The sequence below is a fragment of the Sceloporus occidentalis genome, unplaced genomic scaffold (assembly GCF_023333645.1).
Source record: "Sceloporus occidentalis isolate IW3139 unplaced genomic scaffold, rSceOcc1.0.p SCAF_3, whole genome shotgun sequence".
NCBI lineage: Eukaryota > Metazoa > Chordata > Lepidosauria > Squamata > Phrynosomatidae > Sceloporus > Sceloporus occidentalis.
Genome location: NW_028316983.1, coordinates 99,160,121 through 99,173,345, shown reverse-complemented (window position 1 = coordinate 99,173,345; position 13,225 = coordinate 99,160,121). Strand labels below are relative to the sequence as shown.

Genomic DNA, 13,225 nt, shown 5'->3' with positions numbered 1-13,225 from the left:
GTCATGGTGGTGAAGTGTCCTCTACCCTTCAGTACCAGCCAAAAGCGCTCATTCCCACAAAAGTAACAGTGTACTATTTGTGTTTTAATAACGATTTCACAAAACAGTCCGAAATAAGACTTAGCTAAATGTCACTAGAGGAAAGATTAGGTCTCTTCAAACATTAATTACAATATATTGACAGAGCAGTATGGCAGTTTGCAATGTGAGCAGATGCAGATTAGCAGAACCTGGCACCAATAATGATGACAACACACACACACTACATGTCTCTGAGCATGGACCTGTTATATGATTGCTACTTGTTTCAGACATTCCCACCTTACGAGCTGCTACAAATTAACTCCAAAATAAAGCCAAAAAATGAGGATGAATTATTTATAAAGACACTGGTCATCAACGATTTCTTGATCTGCTTTTTTCCTGTGACATGCCATGTAGAAGAATCATGTTCATCACTTTGAACACACAATTAAAACGTTTAATAATGTTAATATTATAAAAATGTTGTAATGTTTTATAGTATATAGCCCTATATTTTCAATTTCGTTTAAAGAGTATATATATATATATATATATATATATATATATATATATATATGTATATATGTATATACACCGATTAACCAGAAAGCTATTATACAGTCGGGAAAACACGCTCCTTCTGCGCAAATACAAAAATTCATAAACATTTCGGTAACTATCCTTCATAAAACCGAACGTATTTAATAATGTAAATATAATATACATTATATTAAATACATATATATATTATATAGGTATCATGCCGTATTCAAAAGCTGTTATTATAACTAATAATAATTAGTGTGAATACTATGACACAGTTTGCGAGTGTGTATTCATACTGTATGCCATCTGCGACCGCAGTGAATCTCTGCCTGACCTATGACATCATATTGTTAAAGTACAATGTGATGTGATGGGACAACCAAAACAAGACTGTGCTCTCAGCTAACAGTCGGGGGCTACTGTAACGAATACCTTTTTGTATCAACAAACAAACCGGTCTCTGCAGACACCTGTCTGTAAGTGCATTATCAACAGTACCTGCTCCATTACAACTGTCCGCTTATGTTCACGTATATATATATATATATATATATATATATATATATATATATATATATATATATACACAGACACACACATACATACACATTTATATATACATACATGTCTACCCTGCATTTCACTCAAGACACTTGGTAGTTGGTACCCTAGCTAAATGGAATAAAGCATTTCTCTGAAAATTTGACACATGCTTAGGATTAATGCAACAAAGAAACAAAAAAAACCCCCCAAAAAACCACTGTTATATCAATATTGTATCTTAAAGTACGTGAGATACATATATGTATATGATAGATATAATGTGTATGATAGAAGTGTGCATGAGGTGTGTATATATATATATATATATATATATATATATATATATATATATATATATATATATAAACGGATACACACAATGTACAAAACACACACACACATTTATATATAATGTCTATATAAATAAAAAATATATATTTATAAAATACAAATCCAGACAGCTTGTGTTCCATTGCATGCAACGAATTCATGGTAATGCCGAATAAAATGTAACTTGAAAGCATTCATTAGCACCTTATAATGACTCTGCTAATTAGGCTGAGCACGGTACTTAGTCAGTAGTAATGCAGTCTTGTCATACACACTTTCCAGTTCTCTGACATTCAACAAGAGACAGGTTGGAGCTGTCCTGGAGAAATTAACACAACTTGATGCAAGAAGGGAATCAGCAGAATACATTCACAGTCCCAAAGGATCTACAATATATATCTCCATGTTACTGCTCCGAGACTGCTAAATGATCGGCTAATTTCCCGTGCGAACGTATCATTCGGACATATGTACATAGGGAAGCATTTGTATGGAGGGATGTAATTCATGTATCTGTGAAGAAACGCAGATATGCCATATCTTCATGCACTACAAATATTAGGAACGAATATTTACTTTAATAATAGTGTGGATTAATTTAAATGAACTGCGTAAAAATATATTCTATTTTATTTCTAAATAATTTTATGTTTGAAAAAATCTAATGTTACATTATAATTATGCTACATTTTTTATCTTAATATTTAAATAATAAAAACTTTAATGCATTTAAATGTTTTTTTATAACAGGTGTCCTTTTTAAGTTTAATTTAATATATTATACGTTGCTTTGAAAAAATGATATAAAAGTTACAGGTTTGTGTTTTAGGGATTCGTTTTTAAATGGTATAAGGAAACAAACAAGGAGTCACTTACTCAGAAAGAAGATGCTGCTGAAGTTTAGCTCCCATTCTACAGACACCTTGCACTTCTTTGCAGGTAACATTGCGGGCGCATGGCGTTGGTGGGCAAAGCTACCTACCTTTATCAAAATATACACATCTACACTGCAATCATTACCCTTAAAGCAAGGAGTTCTTATTTTCAACATAAATATCCCATTCCTCTTCCTTTTTTCACCGCCTTTCTATTTTGAATTATTATTATTTTATTATGTATGTAGGCATTTGTTATTGTTGTTGGTGGTGATGTTTTCCTTTCACTGTATTTAAATTAATTTATTTCAGATTAGAGATCAGACCCAGGAGATAGATGCTAAAAAGAGCAGCTTTAGCCTCATAGCCTGAATAAACTGTGTAGATAGGCTAGGTCGTTTCCCATTGGCTTCATGGACAAGACGTCAGATCTCTCCCGCCCAGTCGACCAATGACCATAGAATATGGTCCATTATGCAAAAAGGTTAGAGTAACCAGGGGCGGGTAGAGGAAGGAGGGGCTGACGCTACAGCCTGGGTTATGACGTCACGGGAGGGAGTCACTGGAGCTGAAGTGGAGAAGGATTACAAGGGATAGGGAGGCAGGAGCTGGGATTCAGCGAAGCAACGTCTGTGAGCAACCTCAACTTTCGAAGAAAGTTCAGCAACTAGAACAGAGCCACCTGAAAGCCTCCTGCCCTCATGCCAGCTTCACCAGGGCCATTAAGATGAAATATATCAATGGGGGATCCGGCTCTGCCACATTAAATTAGACATACATATGTACCACAACCAGCAGTACGTGTGATTGTGTCTGCATCTGACGCGAGGTTGAGCAGTAATTTAATTTCAAATCAACACTTGGTGTCATGTATTTCATTACCAGCCTTGAATAATTCTGTTTTTTTTTATATATATATATTTTATACTTAAAGTGTATTTTTACAAACTTGATTTGGTTTGCTTTTTCTGATTATTGCTATTTTTTGTAAACACTTGTCCTGGGAGGAAAAGGAAGATTCCACCGCCTAGGATTGTTATGAAGACTTTGGTTTAAGTTATGAACAGCATGGAAGGATCCAGTTTTGGGATAGACACAATATTGTCCAACGCTGGTTCCTGCAGCCCTGGTATGTTGAATGGAGACTTTAGAGATGGAAGGGCGGCGGATTTTAGGAGCCAGGGCCCGCTCTCACCAAGCTCGGAAATAGACACTGTGGGAAGTTCTCCTTCATCTCCTATCTCAGTTACTATGGACCCAACAGATCAGCACCGGCTGGTGGACAGCGCCCATCATCAGCAGCTCCATCACCTACACCACAGCCAGCAGCAATCCCCACCACAGCAGTCGGCACAGCTGGGCTCTGCTCCCAGGACTTCCACCTCTTCTTTCCTAATTAAAGATATTTTGGGAGACAGTAAACCTTTGGCTGCCTGTGCCCCATACAGCACCAGTGTGCCCTCACCTCATCACACGCCTAAACAGGAGGGCAATGGGTCGTCAGAAAGTTTCCGGCCAAAACTGGAGCAGGAGATCCAAGATGGTAAAGGGAAGGCGGAAAAAATTAGAGAAGACCTTCATACAGACGGCAAAGGACACGGTAAGTGTTTCTGGATTAGACCTGTGGCATTTGGTGGGGAAACGACTTCTCCCGGAGGTATCTTTTGTATCACATTACTATAGTAAAATAAATCCACAATTTGTCAAGCCGTCCGTGAATAACTTTCTCTTTGACTTGTTATTTATAATGTTCCTCTATTTATTTTCTAATATTTTACCAATAATTTATTATCTCCTTCCTATCAAAAATAAAACATTTTTTTTCAATATAATTCACCCAGAAATATTAGGCGGCACTGATTGCATTTATGTTAATTCAATATTATTAAATATGTTATATATATATACATATATAATTTATAAATATTATTTATATTTTATATATATCATAAATATATATATTTGGATATATTTTATATGCACAATTGTAGATTAAAATGAATCTCAAATTAGACTGGTAAAATCGCAGATTTTCAATGAGGGATAATAATTATTATTTTTTGAGAAAAATAAATCTTAACATAATTTTGAATATATATCTCTAATTAATATTAAATATACCTCCCTCTCGATTATATTTGATGAGATAAATAAATACCCTAAATTAACCCGACAAATAATTCTTAAAACAAATATAATTTAATTAAAGGCAGTGGCTTTTGTCGCAGATCTAACAATTTAGTTTCTGAATGCAGTAATGTTTTAATTTACACATACTCCCTTGTTAATATATGGCAGATGACTCCAATCAGCTGTGTTTATTAATTGACTCTGTTTTTTATTATTATTGCGATTGTCCAGAGGTCATAAACTATCATGTATGCTAATATACAGCGTTATCATTCTCAGATTATTATTATTCAATCGAATATTGTGTTTAATTTTGGTATTGTAGTTTTTTCACATAAGTGATCAAAAACAGATGCACAGTCTAGCCTGGCAATTTTTTTTTGTGTGTGTCCTCCCCAGTGGGTCAATTAAAGAGATTATTGTTCTTCCTGCAGGGAAGATAAAGGATTGCTGGAAAAAACTGGTACAAACAGAAATGCTTTTGACATATCGATTTCTGCTCATTTCAGCAAAACAATATATATATATATATATATATATTAACAACTATAATCTGGAATATGTTTTTCACCTTACTATCTACTCCACAAAACTAGTAATTTGAGGAAATTTCTCTCCTTTAACCAAAAGGTAACAAGTGTAGTGTGAACAGGAAATCATTTCATAAATACTAAATATTATTTTTTACAAATATATATTCACTTTCTTATTAATTAATAAATGCGTGGATTATCTGTCTAATATATTCACTCTTTGTTTTTTAAATGAACTATGCTTACTGTGGTTTTATGAAACAAATAATGCATTGTAACTTTATTATAAGAACTCTGGAACTCGTTGACATACAGTCTAATGGGTGCTGTTCTTTTTTATGTTCTTGGTTCCTCAGGGACTAAGGAAGAAGGTGATCGGGAGATTACTAGCAGCCGGGACAGTCCTCCGGTGAGAGCCAAGAAGCCCAGGAAGGCGAGGACAGCTTTCTCTGACCATCAGCTAAACCAGTTGGAGAGGAGTTTTGAGAGACAGAAGTACCTGAGTGTTCAGGATCGCATGGATCTGGCAGCAGCTCTGAATCTCACAGATACTCAGGTCAAAACCTGGTACCAGAACAGGAGGTAATGGCAATATTAGAGGCCAAGATGCCACAGAGAATGGCACAGGGGGTAACTGGCAATAGGGAGTAACCGACAGTGAGATAGACAGAGGATGGATGATACAGTTAGGTAGAGATAAAGAGACAAGCACTGGGGGAAAGATACAGATAATGAACGAGAAGAGAATTACTGACAACACGGAACCTCACATTATAATGAGAGTGTGCTGCTCAGAGACAAACACGGTACTGCCAGAGACAGCCAAAGACTGAAGGTTGATGCCGAGACAGACGCATAGCACTGACATAAAAAGGGAAGGCAGGAGAAATAAGTTACGTGCTGAGACATGCACACAAACCGAAGATGCGACCGTAAAATGGACCCATCCGCAGACAGGCTGACGTAATAAACACACACACACTGGCAGAGACGGACACGCAAAACAACATATGGAGAGTTTGACACAGACACAAGAAAACGAGACAAATAAAGAAAAACAGTGGGACAAACTTAACCTGCCCAGACAAACACCTTCCATGCAATGAACGACATTGACTGACGTACTAACGCAATCACAAAAAGAAAGACTATGCCAATCAAGCCATATACAATAAGACAGGTAAAAATGGCTGGCAAATGTGGAAAGAAATCTAGACAAATATGTAGAATATGTAGAATATAATTAAAATGAATAGAAAAGAAAACAAAAATAATTGAGATTGAAAAATATTTAAATACCTGTCCCATCATGCTCAGGCACAGTATAGTTGAGAATGATAGGAGGGGAAGTCTACAACAAGTGGAGTTCTTAATTATCAAGTTGTTGATGATATACAAATATCTGCACAGGGTTAAGTGGATTTGGGCTTATTACCATTTTTGTGGTTAACCCTTTGAGTACCATGCAGGGCTGCAATCCATCAGCATTGAATCTCTTTTTTTTCTTTCCAAATAATATATGTAAGAAATTACAAGAAAAAATAAGCTTTGATTTAGGAAGTACCAATTCTATCGCATTGAACAATCCGTTAAACACACACACAACTGATTAGTAATCCAGACCCAAACACAAAACTGCAGAATGAGCTGTCAGTAATATTTATACTCAGTCCAGAAAAAGGGGCCCAAATTCGATTTATATTTCCCATGGTATTTTCTTGGGTATTTCATATGCACACAAGCAAACCCACAAACTGTACATAACGAGATAAACGCAGCTAATTAATATCTTCAAAGAAAGAAAAAAGCCAACTAGTATACACATGAATAAATAATGACCTAAATTTTGATTACAAAACTAGGGACATATTACTCTTCCAGTGTCTTAGGAGCACACTGGGAAGAAATCCCATTGCAATTTAATTATGCAGTATTGCAATAGAGATTTTTTTCTATAATTCTGTTTTTCCGAAATTCTAAATCTTCCATTTTCTGCCATTTAATAATTACATTTACACTACAAAATTATAACCAATCAAATGGACATTTGATATTTTGGATGAAATACTATCCAACAGTTAGAATTAATCAGTTTTGGTTGGATGACCAAACCGATTTTTTTCCCCTTGTACTGAGAAATTAAGTACAGTTCTATTTTCCATAATTTTCTGTCTCATTACATACGGTTTCAGCCACCCTAATTCTGTCGGAAAAGATTAGTGTCATTTGTATGCAATCTAAACAGTATTACATGGGCCTGTTTATTAATTCTGCATTGGGTTTTTTTTTTGTTTCCACCAGCTCGCAGGCTTTCACTGACACTCAAATTTGGCAGAATAATTTAAAAAAAAGCGTGAAATTTTTTCTCAGAAATTCGTTTTTAGGAATTGTCATATCACAGTTAAATGAGACCCTTGACATTAAACTGCTAGTACCATTTTGATCTCTACAGACAAGTTTATTTCCTCTTTAATTATGTATTGCATATTGTATTTTGGATATTTAAACCATAGTATCGGTTTGTTAGAGGAGAATATCGTAGTCACATAATTTTTATAATTTAGTATAGTAAAGCAAAACAAAAAAAATGAGAACGTCTTATTTATTTATTAATGCACGGAACATTGACGAATATATGCGTTATTCTAGTGTCTGAATGCATGCCTCATAATATCTAGCAAACAGTAGAAAGGAAACTAGAAAACGAATAAGCAATTTAAGAAGGTATCATCCGACTGGGGTTGAGATCAAGGTCTAGAACCGACTTGCTTTAAGAATATCCAGATCATCTGGTGCGATTTAGGAACCAACTCTCCATAAAAGCGCATCACGGTCAATAGAATTCTACTTGATAACAAAAGCGTATCTAGAGCGACCTCTGAAACAGAATAACATAATATGCAGGTATTATCTGTAACAGTCTGTTCTTTTTTAGGGGATATTCTGGTATTTTGGTCAGTGTGAGTAGCTCCATATAACCATTTTTTTATTTATTTGTTTTGCTTTAGGACAAAGTGGAAGCGTCAAACTGCGGTCGGTCTGGAGTTGCTGGCCGAAGCTGGAAATTATTCAGCTCTCCAGAGAATGTTCCCCTCCCCATATTTTTACCACCCCAGCCTTCTGAGCAGTATGGACAGTACGACCGCTGCGGCCGCTGCGGCAGCTATGTACAGCAGCATGTATAGGACTCCTCCAGCCCCTCATCCACAGCTACAGAGACCACTAGTCCCCAGGGTGCTAATTCACGGCCTGGGTCCTGGGGGGCAGCCAGCTTTAAACCCCCTGGGTAACCCAATCCCAGGTACTCCTCACACACGGTGAAGCTAACAACACCTTCTTCACAGCACAAGCACATTCTATACAGACCCTCACAGCAGATCAACAATTACAGACAAATCTGGATAAAGAGATGACATCCAAAACAGGGACAATGGAGCCCACATATGGACATCGCTACAAATACATTATGAACTCTACTTATTTAGAGCAGGGACACTAAAGCTGGCAACTCAAGAAAGACAACACTGTTGCAAAAAAAAAACGAAGGAAGAGATGAGATTTGGCGAAGAGATATTTAACTAAAGGAGAGCACTCTATGCGATGAGGGTTAATAAAAGAAGAAGACGCCTGGAAGGATCAGCTCCACAGATCCAGAAGGAGACCTAGGGAATGTACAGAAGGATAGCAGGGACTTTGCACTCATTTCATGCTCCGAATATAAAAAAATGTACATTTAGAAAAATAAGACTGTAATATATCATATTTATTATATGTTGTCTTAAAAACAAACAAACAAAAAAGATCACTGCTATCCGTTAATTCCTTTTCATTTGGAGCCCTTAAAAAAAAATGCTTAGATGAAGGATATAGGTTTTTTTTGAGGTGACTGAATTAAAAAAAAATAAAATATATCTTTTTTTAACAACAGCTGACGTTAAAAATGATTTTAATAAAATAATCTGTACAGTAAAACAATGCGATCTCATTTAAAATGTGTGTGAAACACGCTATCTATCATCTGTGGCTATAGTGTGTCAGTGTACATGTGTGTGTTTGTAGTTTTTCTCTAAAATTATTATTTTTTGTTTACAAGAATAATTGATTTAATTATTAGATGTAGCCGCCGGCTGCAGCGTGTCCTCGTTTTTTATTTTAATATGAATTTTAAACACGTTAATGAGGAAAATGAGTGATTTGTAAGGTTGGGTGGCCTGCCTGGGAACTGAGAACGGGCATCCCGGCTTGGCAGCTGTTCCAAGGAAGGAGAGGGGCCCAAGAACAGACAGTAAGCGAGAGGGGACTCTGGGTGAACTATTACATAGTCTAATTTAAACAAGAGAGGATGTATGTAAACACAGGCACATATACAGTGCTTATACAGCTCACACATAACAAATTATAATGGGAAGGGATGTATGGCAAATTATATGTGAAAAGGAAACTTAAAATTTATAAGAAATTTAGACTTCACATAATTTCTAAAAGCACATGGGCATATTCAGTGATTGTTTATTATTGATATTAATATTTATTCATAAATCATGCAAATATTTTTTTCATTAATTACATTCGCAACGAGCAAATTATTTATTTTACTCTTGTAAAAAAACAAACAAACATTTTTTCATGTTATGAAAATATAAAAATATTTAAAATATATTAAATCACAAAATAACTGAAGGTAGAATCTGCAGTTACACGTTATCATTTACAGTCCTGTTGTCTTGCTCCATTGGCCACAATTTATCAGCGTTGGTTCTTGTAACCTGGGACCCTTTAAGGTGAAACACAATATTTTCTTCCATAAAATTAGAAAGATATACAGCAATTACATATAAAAGATTCATGTGTTGTGAAATGCTCCAAGGGTTGTAGAATGTGGACCTTTATTCTGATCTATTTTTTTGTTCTTCTTCTTTCCATTTATTTGGGCTGTGCTAATTAGAGGATGGTTTGCTGATTTCTCTGCTAATAAATTTGCGTTAAAACCATATTGACCTCAGCAGCTATCCAACAATAGGAGAGAAAAAGCTTATACCGCCTCCCTCGTTTTGTGCCCTTGAAGCCATGGTAATTATCCTGTGGACCTCACAACCAGTCAGTTCTCCTTAGCAAGACCACTTTCCCAGCCACAGACTTCATTTTTCTTACAGACATCACTCCAAACATAAGATCATGCATCGTGCTTCTTTAAAATTGACACCCTTAAATGAATAAAGATTGTTAACTCCTTAAGAAAAAAAAGATATTAACCATATGCGTATCTTAATTTTTTTTAAACTATTCACAGAAAATGGAATTAAAAATCAAAATATACACAAAATCAACTCAAAGAGCAACAGAGTAGGATAACTGTGAATAAACTATAGTGGTTATATATAGCACATATGTACACATAGAAACTATATATTTTTGGTAATAAAAATAACAACTATAAAAGGTAAATAATAAAGTTAACGACAAAACTAATAACACAAAAATAGTAATCTATCTATCTATAAATATATACGGTATATATATATATATATATATATATATATATTTTTATATATGTATGCATGTACATGTCTATCTATCTATATCTATATAGATATATAGATAGCTAGCTAGATAGATATATATATACATTAAGTATTTTGCTCCTGAATGTTGTTTGTAAAAACATCTACTTTTTCACCAGAAAAATTATAACTTTACAGAAAAAAAATAATTTTTTTTAGATGTAAATCTTTGCTCGACTAACTAGCTTATTATGGAATTTCTAAGAGATCACAGTTTCTTTGATTTATTGCCTCAAGCAAATACGAGCTTTGCCAGTGCTGAAGCAAACAACGAACAGCCTACATAAAGTGAATGCGAGCCAGGGCTGCGTGCAAATTTCACTATTTTTTTTAAACTAGTGAGATTTTTCTTTTTCCAGTATTTAAAAAAATACCATCAGCGATTTCTTTACGATTTAAGATTTGATCTCTATTCTTTATTTTGTTAAAAACTACTTATAATATCAAGATCGTGAGGTGTAGTCAAAGCAGACAGCTGGTTAATCTTTTATTTTAAATATTTTGAAATTTATGGAATGTGTTCTGTAGCACAATTAAAAGTAACAAGGGAACAGCAATTACAACAAAAGTCGATCAATAAAACAGTGCATTGCAAAACCGATTCTCTTATCACTTGGAAGACTCTTATCTCTAACCAAAGCTATTGTTTTGTGAGAGGTGAGGTTTACTAGACCAAAGACAAATCCCTTTACAGGTGAAACAATGCTTTTCTAAACACATCGAAATGACTACTATCATCTATCAACAAAAATGGGAAACATTATATCTAGAAAGTAAAGTGACTCCAAACTGCCATAAAGTAATGGGGTATGTGCATCCTTCACCTATCTCCAGCATTTAGTCCTTTTCTTCCTGGCTATCTCAGGGTGATAATTTTTGTTTAAATCCACTCCTGTGTCCTCTAAACTTCCAACAAAAAGAACATCTACCCACTGTATTAGGAACATTCAGGAAAATATTGAACTCAATCCAAAATAAGAAGTGAACATTGGCTGTCACATAAAGTGTGCAATTTTTAGCAGATTAAAAATGTATGCAATTAATAAGTCATAGCTTCTTCCCTAAGCATTATGTGTAAAGTACCGTAGACAGCTCCCTGATAAAGGTTATATTTGCCTGTACCTGTTACCAGCATAAAATCTCTGGAGGGGACAATCTGTTATCCTACATTTTATACTGATTTGTGCAAATTCATCTAAATTTAAATTGTTTATATTATCCAATGCTTTTATACCAAAAGTGTTCAAAAAGTCAGATTTTTTGGCAGAACTAATGTTTTCAATGGAAAATGTAAATTACACAGCTATCTTCTAGCGGTAACAGACATGTTAAGTGTTAAACTGGCAATACATTCGGACTGGATTTTAAGCCTGTAATGTAATGACAACACTGAAATGGTTAATAGCAAGCTGCTCATGTTATCAAATGTGGTAGGATTGTTAGAATAATAAGTATTACATAGCAATACCTATCCTCTCTTAAAATATGTGTTATAACTTGGTACATCTTTATTTTATTGGATCTAGAAATCTGGTGTAAGTCAAATCTTAGAATTCAGACAAAATCATATTACAGGCATCATGTCCACTCCATCCCCCCAACTCCTGTTACATTAAATATTGCAAGTGGATCACCTAAGAAATAAGAGTGTCTGCCACTAAAGTAGTTAACATTGTTCTGCTCCTGTTGAGTTCTTTAAATCACCCAAAATCGTGAAGAATGTTTATTGTGCAATATGGGATGTAATATATGAAACGGGTAGTGGTGACACTAGTGAGATATATACTAAATATTGCCATATGTAAGGCATAGGGTATTCAATAAGAAAGGTGATCATTAAATATGCAATCCCCACAGCTCAATAACTGAAATCTCACCAAATCTGCATCTGAGTAAAACCTTATAGTAAACAATATAATTAACAATATGCATATATTAACATATGTACATACTATAGTATGTACATATGTTAATATATGCATACTGTTAACTGTATTGTTTGCTATAAGGTTTTACTAAGATGTTTGAATGGTAGTATGAATTATGTGTATGTATATATGTATATATATATATATAATTCTGTGGAGGGGTCTTATCACCTTTTTAGGCTGTGTAGGGCAGTCAAATATATGTCAGTCAGATGCATTCTCTAAAGCCTAGTGGAATTTTTTTTTTTATTTTTTTTTTTAAAAAGGACCAGGTCATTTCAGCCTGGACTGCCAATCTTAATTGTGTATAACTCTGTTCCATCTTGCTGGGCAACCTAACAGAAGTATAAATGACATTACTTGTCTGATGGACACTGAGGTCCATGATGGTGCCCATGGCAAAACCCTTTTCTGTAACTCATGCAAAGGTGTTCCTTAAAGGAGCTCTATTTTCCTGCAGTAGTCCTGCTGTAAATCAGCACTGTAATAATAACCTTTTCTATTTACATGACTCCAAAAAAGATACTTAATATACAATTAACATTTTGATGAAATTATAAAAAAAGATGTCTGCTGTAGGTCTGCAAGGGTAAACATATATCCTATTCACACAATCAATGAATTAACAAACATAGAAGAATATGAATGCATACACATGCTGTATAAAAACACATTCCTATGTAATTTAAGCATAACAGGAGACAATCATTACAATTAGTCTATCAAATTGTGATTGCTGATTCAAATTAATTCAA

At 34.6% G+C, this 13,225-nt stretch overlaps 1 protein-coding gene across 1 annotated transcript; it reads left to right on the top strand.

The window, feature by feature from the left end:
- The first annotated feature begins 3,386 nt into the window (after positions 1–3,386).
- LOC149316468 (barH-like 2 homeobox protein) lies at positions 3,387–8,302 on the top strand. Its single transcript, XM_089518715.1, has 3 exons — positions 3,387–3,918; positions 5,338–5,563; positions 7,990–8,302. Exons 1-3 carry the CDS (start codon positions 3,387–3,389, stop codon positions 8,300–8,302), a joined length of 1,071 nt encoding a protein of 356 aa, XP_089374841.1.
- Positions 8,303–13,225: the final 4,923 nt, after the last annotated feature.